The sequence below is a fragment of the Diplodia seriata genome, assembly GCF_021436955.1.
Source record: "Diplodia seriata strain FDS-637 chromosome Unknown scaffold_2, whole genome shotgun sequence".
Taxonomy (NCBI): domain Eukaryota; kingdom Fungi; phylum Ascomycota; class Dothideomycetes; order Botryosphaeriales; family Botryosphaeriaceae; genus Diplodia; species Diplodia seriata.
In genome coordinates, this window is record NW_027117309.1 from 2537518 (window position 1) to 2555797 (window position 18280).

An 18280-nucleotide genomic window follows, 5' to 3' on the forward strand; every position below is an offset into this window, starting at 1 on the left:
TTCACAAAGTCAACTCGTTTCACTTCTTGTGTCTCTTGTTCTCTTCATGTAACAAAACCCTTTACCACACTACTACTATAAACATTAGTTTGCACCAACACGAGCACAGCTGCTGGCAGAAATTAACAACAAATATTATATGGCTCTCAATCTTCGCTTCTGTGCCTAAGAAACCCCTGCGGCCAGCCTAATCCTCTTTAAATTATTATTACATATGAGATCGATCGCTTTCCTGGACCACAGTGGGTTCTAGAAATTTGAGTCCACCTCGGTAGTAAAAGCAAAGGTCCAGACGTAGATAGACCTTTTTTCGGAGCCCTTTTACCTGGAAGTCGAAGCAATATCCGGATGTCGATGTGAAAAGTCCAAAAAGCCACACATTTTCATGCAGGCATGTTGGATGTAACCACCTAAGCGAAGAACTTGGAGTAGTTGTACGTGGGCTCAATTGCTTTGGCAATCCGCTGTGGAGCAAGCAACCTTCCATCCTCCACTAACATTACATACCCGAGCATGCATATGGTGCTGGCGAGCTTCATGCAAGCATCGCATGCCTTGTGGGTAAATCCGTTACTAATCCACCTTGTCCCTTCCCCTCACCACACCCTACTGCCACCTGCTAGCTTCGGTCTCGTCTGGCCGACATTCATGCTGATCGATTTGCAATCATCTCGTCCCATCCGAACATGGATCGAGAGATAAATCTCACGATTCCTGAAATCTTGATTTTTTTTTATTGTTTTCCCTTTCTGCCGGTTTTGCCATCACACCTCGTTGATGCGCCCAATCGCCGCTTTAACACGGGCGCTCTTGGTCTGTTTGGTTGGTCCGCCGGACGAGCGGATGGAGGCACGCGTGTTTCTTCACATGCTTTGTGGTAGCTCTTGTGTGTATATGGTGTGATGCTGTTTTCTTGTGGGTCCGTTCCTGGTGGTCGATCTTGTTTTCCTTCCTCTCTCTGATACGATAGGGGTGTGGTCGGGGAAAGGAAACGGACCGCTGATAGCCGTTAGGCGGATTCATGCGACATGGGAAAATGGCATGTTCTAGGCTCTTTTCTTCTTGATGTGTGTGTGTGTGGTGGGATGGTTGAGTCACGATGGGGTGCATATGCATTCGCATGGGACAATTGCCTGGCATGCCAAAGCCTGGACGCAACCTGGGCTTGGTGCGTGTGCGCGGCTATCGGTCGATGCATCGTTGATCGGTATCAATATTTGCATGGCAGTTTTTCTTTGCGGATGCCACGATGTGGTTCTCGCAGGATGCAATTTTCGGGAGTATCCTCGTTGGGGGGCGTGTGTCACGTGTGGCGCGCGTGTGGAAAGGTCCAGATGGGAGGGTATGTCGTCATTGTTGTTGCCTGCGGGCATATGGAAGTAGGCTTCCCGCGGCGCCCAACCGCTTCATTGAAAATGCGAGAGAAAGATATGAGGGAGCTGCATTATAACATCCACGTTCCATGCCCCGGTAGAAAACAGACGACTTGAGCCTTCTAACCTGCTGAGGACACTACATTCTTCCTACAGGGTTATAGAATGGAGTACATGGACGAATGTGTCCGCATTTCAGACTCACATGTAATCCAACCACATCTGAGAGACAGAAGTCGGTGGGCCACGCTCGCAAAGGGCCGCCCAGGTGCCGTTGAAGCAGACGATGACATCACAGATCTCGATATGCGATGTGATTGCTTGAATCAGAAACGATAGCCTACCTCGGTCACGGCACCATTCCTTTCTTTTGATTGTTTCATCACATGCTTAGTGAACTGTGCGTGCTTCGGAATTTAAAGTGCACACGTGGATCACCCGGGAGCAAGATTCTATTTTCCAGGCCCCGTTTTCGTCCCGGATTGCTCGGTGAGCACGTTGACCTGTAGATAGTGGCCCTCGGACGCCTCGCGCAACCACGGGACATCTGTGATTGAGACCCTTTCGCGCGCGTACTTGATCAGCGGTTCGGCGCCTGGAGCGTCGTCCATGATTCCGATGACGCCAACTCGGGGAAGGCCCAGAGCAGTTGCGAGCTTGGGCTCTGAGGCCGGCTTGAGTGGGACGAGGAGTGCAGTTTCGGATGAAGCGAGGCCGCGCGAGGCCGTATGCGTGAGGAGCGGCAGATGTGAAGTCGTGATAGATGAAGGGGGCTGCAGGGTGAGTATTAAGGACAAGTGGCGGAGAGATTTGGAGAGGCGTGGCGGCGCGTTCGTTTCATCTCGCGCGTCTGCGAGTGGCTGCTTCGACGGGTCCACTTGATCCGATGTGGCTTCTCCTTGCGCTGGGTCCGGTTGAGCACCACCGGCAGCCTGCGCCCTCTGTTCGAGATGGCGCGTAGTGCTGTTGATGCCAACGGTAATGTGACGTGTAATGTCAGGCGGAGGCGGCGGCGCTGCCGTCGCAGCTTTGCTCGGAGCCCCATGGCGCTTGCGTTTCTTGCTGCGCTTGCCCTTCGAAGGCGTAACGTGGGCGGAGCGGTGTTGGCCAATGGGGGCAAGTAGACTAAGTGTCGGTTAGATATGCGGCTGGGGAATGCTGTTGCGGTGACTTCATGATCGCCTCCGAGCCTCCTGAGGAGCAGGTCTGGAGGAGGGTAGACCCTGCGCAAGCCAATAGCATGATGCGCGGCAGCCGGGGTAGCTGGGCGACTGAGCACCAGGGCCCTAGGGTTGCTGGTGGGCGAAAAAGCAAGTAGCGCGACAGAGTTTGCAGCGGGCAAAAAGAGCATTTGAGATGGCAAACAAAAGGCATTGGGTGGAAACAGCGGTGGAGAGATGGAGGGAAACGTACTTGACCAGCATTTGGAGCATGATGTCATGGTCGGCGGTCGAAATCTGGGGCCTGGCAAAGGTGATCAACGGCTGCACAGCTGGTGGTGTTGCAGCATTCCCGCGCGCTGAAACAACCTACCATTGGGGCTGGGTGTAGGGGACGTCGAGCTTGAAGACGGGCTTGCCCGGGCGGAGGGCCTTCTTGGCGGGCGCGTCTGCCATGCTGCGTTGCGCCGCAACACCTGGCGAAGGCACTTGTTGAGAGGATCGTGAGGTGCAAGTGGCTGCGGAGCGGAGCGGGTGCTGTGCTAGGGCGCCCGCGGAGTGGGTGAGGCGGGCCGACGAATCAGCCACGGCGCGGCCGCGACTAAGAGGCGACAGCATAAGCTCACGCCCAGCTGCGCACTTGCCTTCCCGCGAAGTCACCCCGCGACGCGTCCTCTACGCACCTCGACCGTCGTCGCCGTCCGTCGCACCCGTCCAATTTGGCTGCTGTACGCTCCCGCCGCCTCCACTGCGTGCTGGCCACCCCGTGCTGTCCGGAGCCTGCAGCCTTGCCCCCGGCTTCTGCGCGGCGCTGCTCGCCAAAAAGCAATTGCAGGCAGCCGAGCTTCCAGAGCTTCACGCATGCTGCCGACCTGCCTCCGCCCTCACTTCCGCCTGCCTGCTGGGCTTCCTGGACCCTTCTGCAGCTCCTGCCATCTCCGGTAGACCTGTCGGCTGACTCATGGACGCGCAACATGCTATGGATTCGTCCAGCCTGAGGAACTGCACCCCGCCAGCGAGCCTGGAGTCGCCTGAAGAGCGCCGTGACTCTATGGAAGACGCCGATTGCTCTCCCTCGCGATTCAAACGCCCCCGCTTGGATAGCGGCAGTCGTGCTGTCCGCAAAATGTCCCAGGATCTGGACCAAGCCGCCGCCGACAGCCCGGCGTACCTGGGTGCTAACGCGCCCGCAACACCCATGGAACAGCACGAGCAAACCGTGGATACCGTTTCCCGCACCCCTAACACTCCCAGTCGCATCACTCTCAACCTGCGCCCGCCGCAAACTCCCTCGCACACTCGCGCCGCCGCCGAGCCCGCCGCCGACCCCGCGACGAACGCAGACAAGGCTGTCGACTACATGGCTGCGGACTCAGACTCCGATTCCAGCACAACCCTCCGCTCCTCGCTCTCCGCATCGTCGCCCAAAAGCAAGATCCACACCCCGCCTCCAGACGCCGAACGAACCGATTCCGCGCTATCGCCCGACGCCGCTTCCAGCCCCGTGGTCGAGATCGCTGTGGACGACACTGACGATATGGGCAGCTCCTCGGATAACCTAGTAGAACTGAATGAGGAAGACGAGGAAGTAGCCTTCGTCGGCGACATATTCGAGTCCTTCCCGTTCGCAGAAAAATACGGCCGGGAGAATGCGCTAGGCGGAATGTTAAACCTGATCGCAAAGCCACGTAAGAGCTCTTTCAGACACACTACCTGAAGTTGATACTGATGCTTAACAGGCCATGCCACTGATGGCGAGCTGACCCAGCTTAAGGATTGGCTGCGTTTACTTGCGGAGTACGTCCACGATGGCAAGCTTGACGCGCGCACTACGTACCTGCAGGAGCCCATATTCTGGGACGAGATTGCCAAGATGTTCCACCGCATCTCTCAGCGTCAGGTTACATATGGGGAAGCCTTCCACCTGGACCCTGGTCATGGCGAGGTTGACGCCCTGCGGGACTTGTGGAGCGCATATGCAAAGTGCGTTGCGCAAATGCTCAAAGTCGAAATCCAGGCCCTTGAAGCCGGCACTTACTCCGTCAACAACTCACGAATTGTTGCCTTTTCCCACATGAAAATCATGAAAGACATCCTACGGTTCCGCGAGGATCTACCATTTTGGATACTGATGAATGAGCTTGTTGGCCAGGATCCTGACGAACTGAAGACTGTATGCTCTACTATCATGTCCAGTTTCGTCATGGAGCTGGATGGACCTTCATGTCTGACCAGTCTGGTGAGGATGGGTATTGCCGAGCCGAACCTCCGCCTGGCTGCCGAAGAAATATTGACTCTACTCTCTTGGCTGGCCAATTTCGCGTCAAGTTGGAGAACCGGAGTCAGTCGCAACGATCGCCGCTGGATGGCCCACACGCTCTTCTCACTTTTCAAGGAGATTGACCAGGAGATCCAGACATCTCTGAAAGCTCCTATCGAACTTTGTATCGAGCTCGTCAGCGCGGCTGTATCAATCATGTCAAGCGCCGCCTACCTGGACTCGGACGTCGCCCGCCAACTGGCTGCATATATCTACAAAGATTCGAGAGACACCCACCATGACTTGCTGATCCCGGAGGTCCTCCACATGTCATGGTCGCTCAAGACATTGGAACAGTACGTACTGAAGGGGCATATGGCACACCGCATTTACGCTATCGAGAATATGAACACCCAGTTCATTCAGGTCTGGACCAACTGGAGCCAAAAGTTCCCCAACAAATACATTCTCCGCCACTTCGCGGAAATCCTGCTGGAAGATAAGATTATCGACTACATCATCGGCGTCGACTCGCACCCTCAGCTTGTCTCCCGGAGCGGTAATATTGTCGGCTTCCTTGCAGTGACTGAGAACTATGGAGAAGCACAGACCGACGCTATTTGGGACGCCATTACCCAGAACCAGGATCCACGCATGGCGGAAGCTTTGATCGAGATGACCATTCATACGGTGTTTCTGATGTCCAATTCGGACCTTCTCTACCTCTGCACCAAATTCAAGACTCTCCCGCTGTCTAGCTTCTCGACATCCTTTGCGGAGCTGTTTAGACGCATCTGCGACGGCATCCAGAAGAAAGCTCGGGTCGACCTGCATAAGTGGACGGAGGAGCCGAGGAGGATGGCTATCTTCTCGCTCTGTGTCCACTTGGCACAAGAGACCTACCCTTTTCCCACAGAGTCCTCAGCTCCAGTCCTGCAGCTGATGCACCATTCCGCGATCCAACAGCTTGCGTTCTTTTCCCGGGGGGAATTCGCCACTGCAGATGACAAAGCTGAGATATATCGGTCCTGTGCTACAGGCATTGCAGACAAGACACTTCAGGCTGCTGCTAACGCTGAAATCATATTCACCATGCTTTCAGCTATGCCTACCGACTCGGACATTCTCCTGAGAACTAATGTGGCTGAGGATGTCTCAGAAGAGCTTTGCTCCTTCGTAGCAGCAGAAAAGAACAACCCTCGGAAAGGCCTCGACGTACCACTCACATCACGGCTTCAGCTTCTGTTTCACCTGATGAACATTTCGCCCACGTCCCTGGCTGCGGCGACAGAGAAAAAGGTTTGGGACCATCTGGTTGGCCCCCGTGCCATAGGTGCTGATCTTCAAGACGTCGCATGGCACCAACTTTCTTCCTTGGCGAGATCGCAAGTTTCGAAGAATGCCTTTCTTGACATCTGCGCAACTGAGCTCCTCCCGACGCTGAACCCGGACTTCTATACCACTGGATTGTTTGACTTTCTGCGTGAATTGACAGACTACCAGCGGCGCACTTCGACAGAAAGTGAAATGACATCTGATGGGATATTCCAGCCACTCATCGTGGATTTACTCTGGCATGTCATCCTCACAGCGCCTTCCGACACAATTGAGAAGATCACAGCGGAATACCTGGCAAACTTCTATTTGGATCCGCAAGCTTTCAACCAACACACCGAAGAATTTCCTAATGTCGTTCAAGATACCCATACTGCCCTCATCAATCGCTGCATAGACCAGATGGTGACCGCATATTCCGCTTTGAAAAAGTCCGGCAACACGAGCATTTCTGACGAGGTAGAGATGGGAGACGTGGGCGTAAGGGAAGATTCGAAGATGCTTGAGCTCCAGTTCCGAAGGACCCTGTTGTTCCTGACAGTGCTGCTTAGCGTGGTCAAGCAACGCCCTGACCTTCAGGTTACGTCGCCCCGTCTTAGAAAACCCGACATCCCTGCAAGGATGGAAGATACAGTCGGCGACATCCAGGCGATCAAATTCCAAGCGATCGGCGCCGACATCGGGCATATCCACACTGTTGAAGTGGGGGATCTTCAATCGTTGTCATGGCTTGTGGAGCGCCTGCGTGACTGGACCGGGTTCAGCGAATTCCGAATGATCCATGGTGGTGCCCCACTTGATCTGCAGGCGCTGGGTAATAGGACGTTACGTGATTTATCCCTTCACCAAAAGGGTGCCATTCTGGTCAAGAACGTCGGTGAAATTGCGGCTCCCGCGAATGGTCGAGGGAGCTCGAGTTTGATTGAGAAAGAGATTCTCAAGCATTACGACACCATCTTCGATTTCTTGGATGGCGGTGATGACTCTATGAGCGAGGCTGTAAGCTAAGGAACTCTTTTATTTGACCATGGCAAGACTAACACCTTTGTAGGCATACGATTTCCTGAACCAGCTACCCCCGCATGGGAAAGCTCTGGCCGTTACGTACGGAGGGCGACAGACAGAGTCCATATCGGACACTTTCAAGTCCTCTTTCTCCCCAGGAAAGTTGTTCAAAGCCCGAATCTCTGTCTCGACCCTCCGTAAAGATTTCGGGAACCAATTGAGATCGGTATACCCTCGCATGTCTTCAGCAACCCAGGAAGCAGCGATTAATGTAGAGCAGGGCCTTCCGTTGAATGTGCAGTTAATCAGTCATTCCGTTCAGCTCCTCAATGCTGTGATTCAGAACGAGGGGCTCATCAACGACACTCTGTCCGGACCGCACGATGAGTTTCTTGCCCAGGCCGTCCTGGAGACATTTACGGAATTGTTGAAGGGTAGGGAGATGATCAAACCTAAAGCGAGGCAAAATACTGACGGAATTACAGAGAGTGTTGACACAGAGGTGTCGGCATCGTACTTCGACAACGAAACGCGTCTTACTGACCGTCTTATGTCCTTCTTGCAAGCTGCTTTAAGCACATCGAACGTCCAGCTCGCATTCCAATGTTACGTGGCCTTGCTAGAGGCATTCAACCACAGCTCTGGTGTCTGGAACAGATTCAAGTCTCAGGCAGGCCTCGACGACCTCCACTTCACACTTTTGGTTTCGCATGAGTGCGAAAAGCTCCGCGAGTCCATATCAATCAACATCGAGAACGAGTGCCAACACCTATCTAGGTATGTATACTCTCACCTTCGCCTGGTGGACGGATGCTTATTGCTCAGCAGTGATTCTCTCGTTGGCAAAGACGAACTCGTGTCTTTCTATTGGAACATCTTGACAAACCTTCTGCCACGCGTCTCGCACTACCCAAAATCCTGCCAACAGCTCTTCGACATGTCTGTCAAGATCTTCCGCTGGTATGACGAACACCGACGTGATGAAGGTGGCCTCAGGTCCTACATCTCTACATGGAGCGAGCTCCTCCTGGCGCACAAATACGAGGCTTGCGTCGGCCGCTCCGAGATTGATTTCGTCATCTCCGGTTTTGCTCAACTCCTCCGTACGGCAGTCTCATCTCTCAAGTCGTTTAAAAAGCCATTGAACATCGAGGGCCTCGCTGCAAGCATTTTCACCAAATTTCTCTTCCCCCCTGTGTCTGACATGGCGGGCACACGTGGGCTTGGTGCAAGCGAGGCCCTTCCCGTGCTGGAGACGAAAACAAGAGATGAGCTTTATGATTTGATAACGGCACTCTGCGAGGACACCGCCGTGTACACCCAAATGGTTGGGTCCATCCGTAACCTACTGCATGACAATACCCATGCCAAAGACGACAACTATGTGCTGTCCGGGCCAAGAGATCTCCGTTCTGAGACGGGTTACGTGGGATTGGAAAACCCACAGGCTCTGTGCTACATGAACTCCATGATGACGCAGCTTTTCATGGACATAGAGTTCAGGAAGTTCGTGTTTGAGGCCGAATGTGGTACCAAAGATGGCTTGCTGAACGCCATGCAAGACCTGTTTGCCACCATGCAAAGCAGCTACGCAAGATCGGTCGATATGAAACCTTTCGCTCACTGCGTGCGCGGCATCGACAAGAAGCCGATCAATGTCGCAATCCAAATGGACACCGAGGAATTCTTCCGGTTACTCATGGACCAGCTTGAGAGCGAACTACGCACCGCAGATGACAAACAGCGCCTACGGAATTTCTACGGCGGTTGCTCTGTCAACCAGATCAAGTCCAAAGACTGCCAACATGTCTCAGAGACCACCGAGACACTCTTCAACTTGCCTCTGGAGGTCAAGGGCAAGGAGTCACTTGAGGACAGTCTGAGAGCCTATGTCGAGGGCGAAAGCCTGGAAGGCGAGAACAAGTACAAATGTGAGCCTTGTGGTGGTCGCCTGGTAAACGCGGTCAAGCGCACCTGCCTCAAAAGCGTTCCCGACAACCTCATCGTCCATCTGAAGCGATTCGATTTCGATCCGTTTACAATGACTCGGAGTAAGATCAACGACCATTTCCGCTTCCCCTCACGCATCAACATGAGCCCGTACAAGGTGGAGTATCTCAGTGAACCGGACCAGCCCATTGACGATGACTTTTTCGAGCTCGTTGGCATCTTGGTCCACGCAGGAGGCGTTGAGCAGGGCCATTATTGGTCTTATGTCCGCGTCCGTCCGGGTAACCAGGGTCATGCCAAGTGGATCAAGTTCAACGACGACACTGTCACCGAGCAGGACCTTGGTAAAGTCGAGAACGAGTGCTTCGGTGGGAACGGCAGGCATACATCCGCCTACATGCTCCTCTATCAGCGTGCCTCGTCGCTCGACAAGGATGGTACAAGTGTCCTTCGTGCTCCTCAGTCGCTAAACCCCATCGCAATGATGCCCAAGGATGTCGAGGAGCGGGTCAGCGCCGAGAATGAGCGCCATATCCGGGAATACTGCATGTTCGACAAGGCCCACGCATCCTTCATCCGGAAACTGCTTGTGCAGATGCGGACGATCAACAAAGGAGTCTGTTCCGACGGGCATGAGCTGGAGAATTGCGTCATCAACATGGCTTTGGAGCACATGTATGAAGTGACCGGTCGCAGTCAGGACATAGACGAGTTGGCCAAGCTGATCAGTGACTTGAAGAGGGCTATATTCCCGTGTACTGAGTGTACCAAACTGGCAAATGACTGGATCAGCAGCCACGAGAATGCCTTGGCTGATTGGTTCATCTATTCACACCAGGCTGATGCCGGGAATCTAGTCGGCTGGCACGTTGCTTGCTTCATCGTCGACGAGCTGAGGGAACTTCGAAGCCGCGACCCTTCCAGGTATGGCCTGGATGTCACCGAACCCGACCTGGAGCAAGCTTTGGAGGAAAGTAAAGACGGGGCGTTGTCCGATATACTCTCACGCATGAGGTCAATGGTCACGGACCTTGGTCACTGCGCTCGCGGGCTCGACTTGACCCAGCGTGTCTGGGAGATATACTTTCAGTTCCTTTGCGCCATGGCCGACTGGGGCAAACATGAGGTCGCGCTACTGCTGGACCACGGGTTCCTGATGTTGTGTCTGGAGATCTACAGTCTCGACACTGTTCAGGAGACGGACGAACGATACCCGCACATCAGGAGAGTCATCAACAGGAAGGGCAGCACGCCTTCCTATACTGATATGACCGCATTTCTGTCAAGCCTCCTCCAGCACATTGATCTGGAAGCTGAACTCGTTCCGAACACGGTTGAGCGCATTCGGTCGTGCTCTGATTCCGAGCAGCAGAAATTCCCGTTCACACAGCCGGAGTGGACATTGTTCTACCGGTGGGACAAGAAGAACAATTGCTTGACGGTCCTCAATCGGCTCCTTGAGACGTGGGATACGATGGAGCAGTCGCGGCCTTTTGCCCCGGACGAGATTGTCAAGGCCATGCTGGCAGTTGAGCCGGCCGCCGGTCAACTCAGGGCCATCCACGTCACAATTTTCGAGGGAGTCGAATTGTTGATGCCGGCAGTGGGTGCACCGTTCGTGACGGCAGCGCTCTCGTACTGCACGTACGCGCCCCGACCGAGAGATGTACAGTCGATGGCTCGCGACATTGTCGGCTGCATGGTTCCCGAAAAACACCTTTTGGGAGAGTCTTTCTGCGGCTTCGTCCATGGGTTCTCGCTCATTCAAAACGAGCATATCAGCCGCAAATATCCGGATTTCTTCTACACTCAGATGGTCGGGTTGGCGCAGATGTGGGTACCCCGGCTCTTGTGCTTCGAGGTCGCCGAAGTCCAAACTACGACTCTAAACATCACGAAGAAGCTGATCACTGACCACCTTCCCGGCCGAGTTTGCGCCCGGCAAGAATGGGATACGGAGGAGGCCCACAGCGCACGTTTTAACGCAGTGCGAAACCTGATTTGCGTTTGTTACGAGCGTGTGACTGTCATGGCCAGAGACGCCGATGTCCCCCGGAACATTGTTAACTGCCTCTACTCAGTCATCGTCGAATGCAATCAGTTCCTCAGGGCGCTTCGGACCGCCTGGCCCGACACCTTCACCACCGTCCAGTTCGACGAGCTTGAGCAAAGATGTCACGCAGTGGCGCAGATTTGCAGGGAGTGGCCTGAAAGTGACGAGTACGATTCGGGTAAGTATGCGCATGGCGATGGACATGACCAGCTGGGCTGCTGAGGGGGGTTCCGCTCCTCCACGTCAATCCTCTTTCTCCAGCACATAGTCAAATTTCAACTAACGCTCGAGCAACAACAGCTTTCTCGGGCGACGAGGAACTGGAATTCACGGACAACGATGTCGAGGCCGTTTGAGAGGGCTGAGCGAAGCCGTCGACCTCGAAACTTCATTGGTTGTCGTAACGGCAACATCCTCATATTGGCGAATTGGCGTATTAGAGGCTGCCGAAGGTATGGTTTCAAAATGGGGTGGTGATTACTGGGTTTTCTCATGGTAGTGTTTGTGGGATATCCGACTTCCGGTCGGGTTGCATTGGTCTGGAGATGGCTTCTTTCCTCTCCATATGCATCAAGGCTGATTGCATGCCACCGGAAGTTGCTTTGCTGGTAGTATCACTATTCTTGCTTCTTTCTTTGGGATAACGTTTTGGCGCCCAGCTTAGGGGCATTCTGCGATGGGCCGACAGGCAACTCAGGTCTTTCTTTTGCATGGCGACGGCGACGGGACAAAAATGGGCAAGAAAAACTTTTACTGGAGATTCGGGACAGCACTGGATTGAGATTCTCTCCTTTCGATTCATTTTATTTTCCTTCGCCTTATTCCTATAGCGCTGAAGGTGCAGGCGAGAGGGGTTTTGTCATGGTCTGTCTTTTCACTTCACAATGACTTGATGGGACATGCTCTGGTCCGAGCATTACGATGGATATGCAACACACGATTGCTGAATGATAAGGGACGGTTTCCAAATTTCTTCTACGACGCCGGTCGCTGGTGTAAGAATGACTCTTGCTTGTGTCTCGTTCACTTCCACGGCTCCACCTGTTCGACCTCACTTCACTTCGACATGCCAACCACCCCATCTTATTGTTCCTATTGTACCTCCCTTCACTTTCTCATGTCAGCCATTCCATCTTATTGTTACTATTGTCTCTCTGCTGCCTATTGTTGCAGCTTTCACACTGCCGCCGCCCATAAAAGCCGCCTGTCCCCCAGACCCCTTCCTCTTTCCTCGGCCCCCCTCACATACACATACACACACACACACACACACACACACCACCGCCATCATGTCCACCAACGGCAGCACGGCTGCCAACGCTGGTTCGGCTGGTCCGACCAGCAGCGCCTCGGCCGCCGCCGCCACGCCCACGCCCACGCCCATCGTCGTCGACCTGGTGTCGACAGCCTTCGCCGCCGCCGCCGCTGATGCCGCCGCCGCCGCTCCCACCCCCATCGCCGTCATCACGCCGCCGCTGCCCAGCCGCAACGCCAGCAGCCCCAGCAGCAGCCACCCCCGCGGGCGGGAGGGGCCGCTGTCTGGTGGCCTGGCAGCCACCTTCATGCCGTCGCCGGCGGCGCTGGCGCCAGCCCCGAGCTGGAGCAGCAGCCACCGCCACAGCAGCAGCATCGCGCCCTCCAGCGAGCGCCGGGGGGACTACCACCAGTTGGCCGGTCCGACTGGGGCGTGGGTAGTCCCGCCCAACCGCAAGCGCAAGGCCGAGGACCTCTTCGGCGACGACGACGACAACAACAACAAGGCCGCCATCCTCAAGACCTGGCCGGGGCGGGCCGCCGCCGACATCTTCCTCCCGCCGTCCGCGGGCGCCGCGGGCGGCGCCTTCTTCGCCAACCCCGCCGCCATCCGCGCCGTCGCCGCCGCCCGCCGCCACGTCGCCGACCGCTTCCCCAACCCGCGGCCGGTGGCGACGCGCAACGACAAGAACGGCGGCAACAAGCGCCGCTGCGTGGCCCAGGCCACCCTCCACCACCACCTGCGCCCGCTGCAGTCCTGCTTCGCGGACGTCGACGAGGTGGCCCGCCCGCCCGTCCCGGTCCGCGGCGTCTCCGGGGGCCTGCCGCCGGCGGTTGGGCCCCGCGATGGAGGGCTGGTGTTCCGGATGTGGCCCGGGAGGGAGTTCAGATTGGGGGAGAGGGGGCAGAGGAAGAGGAGGGGTGTGCCGGCGCCGCTGGTCGGGCTGGAGGGGGTTGATGGGGAGGTGGGGGGATGGGTGGTGGAGAGGGGGAGCGCCGGGGTGGTGTTGGTCGAGAAGGGGGAGGAGGAGATGGAGAGGGAGAGGGCGGAGAGGGCCCTGGTGATGGGGTGGGTGGGGGGTGTGGTGGCGGAGGAGGGGAGGTTGAGGGCGGAGTGGGAGGAGGCGAGGGCGGGTTGCCCGGACTGGGCGGAGCTGCTGGCGGCGAGGGCGAGGGCGTGAGAGCGTGGGGGAGGGGGGGATCGGGGGCGCTGGCGTCCGCCGAAGATGGCCGGCTGGTTCCGGTTCGTCGAGGCTAAGGTAGTTTGTGTTTTTGTGCTTTGCGGAGGGGAGCTGGTTCTCCCAGGGCTTTAGCGTAGGCGTTTTTGTGCTTTTTCCATCCATCACGGAGGCACCGAATGATCACCATCTGAGCGTTTCGGCTCACACACAAGAATCTCCTCGCCCAGTGACCTCGCCTTCTCCAGACCTCCTTGGAAAATTGCAGTGATCATGGGAGCTTTCACGTTTCTCTGCGACTTCGAAGATGTGCCTGACGGCGGCGTCGGAGAGGCTCATGTTCAGGACGTCGGGAGGCGGGAGATCGACTGTGATGGCGAATGTGATGAAGCTGGTGGTTTGTTGGAGGCCGCAATGTCTGGGGATTGCTGGTAGCGGAGAAGGGTTTGTCGAAAGTTGGGCGGCCCGGTCGAAGGTGTGGGAGACTTTACCATGCTTTATAATCGACCATGTTTCGCCGAGGGAATCGGTGAAATTAGCTTCCCGAAAGACGGAATCCAACGTTGTTGTAAAGGTTGGTACCCTTACCCACTGCACCAGGTGACGTGGAACTCATTTAAGTGTTCGGTTTGGCGTAGTCACTATATATATCATGTTCGAAAAACTTACAAGGTGTTGAGAAGAAGAAGAGTAGCGGATGTGGTTGTAAACCTCAAACTTACACCCCAAATTTCATCCCAAAGGCCTGAGACTCGCTTCCGCACCTCTTGGATATTTCCGCCGTAGTGTAGGCGGGTAATAACTGCACGTATCTTTTGGGTAGCACGTGGGCATTTCAGGGACTTCGTCTGGGCCAACGACCATGGTACTGATGACGCTCGCCGCCTAGGGTAAAAAGCGAGCTCAGCGATAGTTAGTCCGGTACAGTGACGAAGTGGAGTATATAGATCCACTCGGCCGTTTCTTTTATTATCCAGCTGGTAACGGCTACGTAGCTTAATGGTTTACTGCCTATGACTTCTAGACAGCGCTTGTGGGATAAAGCGTACGGATGACAAAAAGGCGATGGTCCCTTGTGTCACCTTTCTGCAACGGGCCCAGCTTATCATGAGCGGGTGCCGCATGGCCGGCTTGAGAAATCTTGCAGGGTCCTGCCCAAGTCGCGCGGGGGTGCGGTACTGGCAGTACTGGGTTATGATTGGGCGAGTGATGCGGGTGTTCCAGTGTTGAGCGCTTGGTCAGAACCGCGACTGCCGTAGGGTACTTATGGCAGTCGCCCACTTCCGATAATCAGTATCGACAACTATGCAGCCGGCCACCACAGGGGAATTTCGCAACGCAGAAGCATCAACCACAATGGCTTCCGGAGTTCACCAGCCTGCAACACCACCAGCAACTGATCCAAGCACGTCGGACGAAGCTGCAGACCTCGCACCCTCCTACGCCTCCGTACTTTCCGAAGCCGTCGGCCTCGCCCTTGACGCCGAGTTCTGCCCCGCCACCGCTCCCGACCTTCGCAATGTCGTCAGTCTCGGTCGGTTCTTTGAGTTCGTTCTCACAATCGACTATGCGCCCTATTCCTCGTACCCTCGCGTTTCCGGCGTAGGCCTGTCCGACTTGGATGTTCGGCTCATATTCGAGATCGGCGAGAATCTCGCCAGGGCCCGCACCGCGTTCGAGGACCGAATCACTAGGCGCTACGGTGGTACAGTCCACGAGGAGTACAGGGACTGGCATGACCTCGTTCATACTCAGTTATTTGTGGGAGACTGCATCGAGGGAGCGGAAGACCAGAAGCTGTTCCTCAATAAGATAGTGATTCCGGCACAAGCACTCGACATACCGCTGGACTATGTGGTTGCTACTATCTGGCGCTTCATCACGAGTGTAGGCGCGTACGGTACCTATGTCGGGACCTTGAAGGAGATACTTGCTAGGCGGGGCGTCGAAGGATTGGCGCGGAGGCTCTGGGTTGATCGTCACATTGTGATACCACGGCTGCCCATCAACAAACAGGGTAGGTTGATTGAAGGCTTGGAAAAGGTACAGGGGATTTTCTTTGTGGCTCTAAACGGCCCCATTTTTGATGTAAACGCCGCTTGGGGACAGAAAGGAGTTGGGCGCAGTGAGCTGAAGTTTAAGGAAATGGCGTTAACGAAGACGGGGAAGCGCTGCGAGGAAAACATGCGAGTTACCTGCGAGCAGGTAGACAACATGCACATCGGAAAGGAGGGAAAAGAGGAAGGAGTGTCGCATGCTGGCGTTTGGGATGCCGATGAAGCGTTGCTGATCGCGCGGAGGATTCGGGAGAGTGGTGGCCCGGTGCCCCCATTCCTAAAACCGCAGAAGCCCGAGGTGAAGCCAGTGCCAACATCAAAGCGGAGAAAGTATTTTGGACGCCCATGGGAGCTCCTGTGTAACTACATGGGATCAAAGATTCAGCTCAGATATCACTTTATACGTCAATAAAACTCCCCTTGATGATTCATGTGCCCAAACCTTCGAGAACAAGAGCACAGGGTCTAGCTGCTATTTAGGTACATACAACAAAATGCAAGTCATGATTCAGCTGCATATCTCTGTGGAAGGACGGGATAGCTGTTGAGTTCTACTCCATGTTGTTCACTGTGTTTCCGTTTCGGGACAGTGAAGGCCCGTTGCATCAGGCGCGGCTTACACAAGACCTCGCTGCGATTGGAAGGAGAACCACAACTCCCATTCCCAGTAAGGTGGGACTGGGACAAAAACTGGAGTTTACTAGCTGGCGTAGCCGACTTCGCCGGGCATGCAGGCAACGGCGCGTTCATTGCATCTAGAGAATGAACAGGCAATGTCGCCGCAGAACTTTGCAGTCTGATGTTACATCAGCTCTCGATGGTGTTGAGTGCTGGTCAGTGCCTTCCTCCAGTTTTCTGTGCAAGGAAGGCAGCATCCGCTGCCATGGCCGCTGCCCAAGTCGTCCGCTGCTGGCGCAGGAAGGAGCACTGCAGCTTCGACAGGTATACCTTTTCTTTCGCGCTCTCTCCTCTCTCTCTTCTCTCTTTAGCACGAGGCTCACACCCATTCCGTACGTAGGGAGACCACATCAGGCTTCATGTTCCTATCCAATCTCGAGAATCTTTGCTAACTTCGTGATATCTTCTAGGCCTCCACAGCACCAGCACCAGCACCAGCACCAGCACCATGCCCCCGCTTCCCTCCGCCGCCGCCGCTGCCGCTGCCGCCATGGCCGCCGTCACCACCACCACCCCCACCACCACCATCGCCGCCACCGCCGCCACCGCCGCCACCGGGCCGCCCGAGCCCGCCCACTGGCGTAAGTACTACATACCTTCAACCCTTCAGTTCTTTCCACAGCGCACAAGAGAAGGAGGATTTGCACCTTGAAACATCTCTGCCCATGGCTTGACACAGTACCCGCTTGGCAACCGTGTTTCAGGCAACACATGAACGAGTTACCCGATTAGGCAGTTCGCGCTAACCTTGTTAATAGTCTTCCCCGTGCTTGTTGGCGCCTCGTTCACCGTGGTGATGACCATGTTGACGGTGTTCGTGCCGCTGGTCGACCGCTGGTTCCAGCGGCGCCAGATCGCCGCGGACAGGCAGGCCACTGCCGCCGAAAGGCAGGCCGCCGCCGCCGAAAGGGAGGCCGCCGCCGCCGAAAGGGTGGCCGCCGCCGCCTTCAGGCGCGCTGTAAGTTAAACTTGAATGCAACATTTTGATACAGAGACTAATGTAACTAAAACATATAGACATACCGACACTATGAACGTGTCGAGGCGTTCCTTCAGGTATGTTTTCTATACAGCATCATTTACTTCATGTTTATTATAGTGCTAACTTACTGTGATAGGAACTTGTTGCTGCTTGCAGCAACAGAAGCAGCAGCAGCAGCAGCAGCAGCAGCAGCAGCAACGGCGCCACCACCACCACCACCACCGCCGCCGCCGCCGCCGCCGCCACCTCTCCTCCTCCCCCCTCTCCCCCCTCTCCCCCCTCCCCTGGGCTGCCCGCCCTGGTCGCCGCCGACGCCGCCACGCCGCCCGTCTGCCGCCCCCGGCAGCCCGCGCCGGACATGTCCGGAGAAGGGAAGGTCTCCGTGCTTGCGCGGGGCGAGGCCGCGCGGGCCGTCTCGTCGGGCGTCAGCCCGGAGCTCTACGTTGGGCAGGCGGGGCCCGCTGCCCGCCGGGTTTCCGCCCGCCGCACGCCGCCCGAGGACATGGTCTGAGGGGGAGGGGAGGGGAGGAGAGGAGGGGGGAGGGGGGAGGGGAGGAGGGGAGGATGCTCGGGCCCACTTCTTCGCTTTTTTTTTTTAGAACGTCAACAGGCTTTTTTCCAAATTCATCGGGTTTTGCTCTGTCTCAAATTTACTCCGCTGATGTAAAGACGTGAAGAGTAATTCGAACGTTTGTACTCCACCAATATCGTCGTCAACGGAGTAATCCATCATTGCGTTACAGCCCATCGCCGATGACAGTCCAAGCTCCGAAAAAGGTTCCGGAATGGGACCCATGGCCAGATCCTCCAGCATGCTGTATGTTGCTGGGGAGGTGAGGGTGGGGGTGGGGCGGACGAGCACTGGTTGTTGTCGGCGAAGGAGAAGAGAAGAAGAGAGGCAGAGAGGGAGTGAGTCGTCGGAAGATCCGCAAGGCTCTTCTTTCCGCGCACACACCCCCAGGCAGAAGACCTTGTTCGTGTTTCCCCCCGAAGCG

The 18280-nt window shown here is 55.9% G+C and overlaps 5 protein-coding genes across 5 annotated transcripts; 4 read left to right on the forward strand and 1 right to left on the reverse strand.

The window, feature by feature from the left end:
• Positions 1-1825: 1825 nt before the first annotated feature.
• On the reverse strand, positions 1826-2989 carry POP3 (RNase P and RNase MRP subunit; the record flags this gene model as incomplete). Its single annotated transcript, XM_066773610.1, has 3 exons — positions 1826-2498; positions 2787-2837; positions 2907-2989. The coding sequence occupies 3 exons, from the start codon at positions 2987-2989 to the stop codon at positions 1826-1828; spliced, it is 807 nt and encodes a 268-aa protein (XP_066636177.1).
• A 670-nt stretch (positions 2990-3659) lies between these two features.
• On the forward strand, positions 3660-11492 carry SLS55_002125 (uncharacterized protein; the record flags this gene model as incomplete). The annotated part of the gene is made up of 6 exons (XM_066773611.1): positions 3660-4221; positions 4273-7127; positions 7180-7567; positions 7619-7910; positions 7962-11314; positions 11437-11492. 6 exons carry the CDS (start codon positions 3660-3662, stop codon positions 11490-11492), a joined length of 7506 nt encoding a protein of 2501 aa, XP_066636178.1.
• Positions 11493-12698: 1206 nt separating this feature from the next.
• Positions 12699-13571, forward strand: SLS55_002126 (uncharacterized protein; the record flags this gene model as incomplete). Its single annotated transcript, XM_066773612.1, has 2 exons — positions 12699-12703; positions 12779-13571. 2 exons carry the CDS (start codon positions 12699-12701, stop codon positions 13569-13571), a joined length of 798 nt encoding a protein of 265 aa, XP_066636179.1.
• A 1353-nt stretch (positions 13572-14924) lies between these two features.
• On the forward strand, positions 14925-16037 carry SLS55_002127 (uncharacterized protein; the record flags this gene model as incomplete). The annotated part of the gene is made up of 1 exon (XM_066773613.1): positions 14925-16037. The coding sequence occupies one exon, from the start codon at positions 14925-14927 to the stop codon at positions 16035-16037; it is 1113 nt and encodes a 370-aa protein (XP_066636180.1).
• A 756-nt stretch (positions 16038-16793) lies between these two features.
• SLS55_002128 (uncharacterized protein) lies at positions 16794-17408 on the forward strand (the record flags this gene model as incomplete). The annotated part of the gene is made up of 4 exons (XM_066773614.1): positions 16794-16884; positions 17062-17261; positions 17321-17359; positions 17403-17408. 4 exons carry the CDS (start codon positions 16794-16796, stop codon positions 17406-17408), a joined length of 336 nt encoding a protein of 111 aa, XP_066636181.1.
• Between the last annotated feature and the right edge of the window lie 872 nt (positions 17409-18280).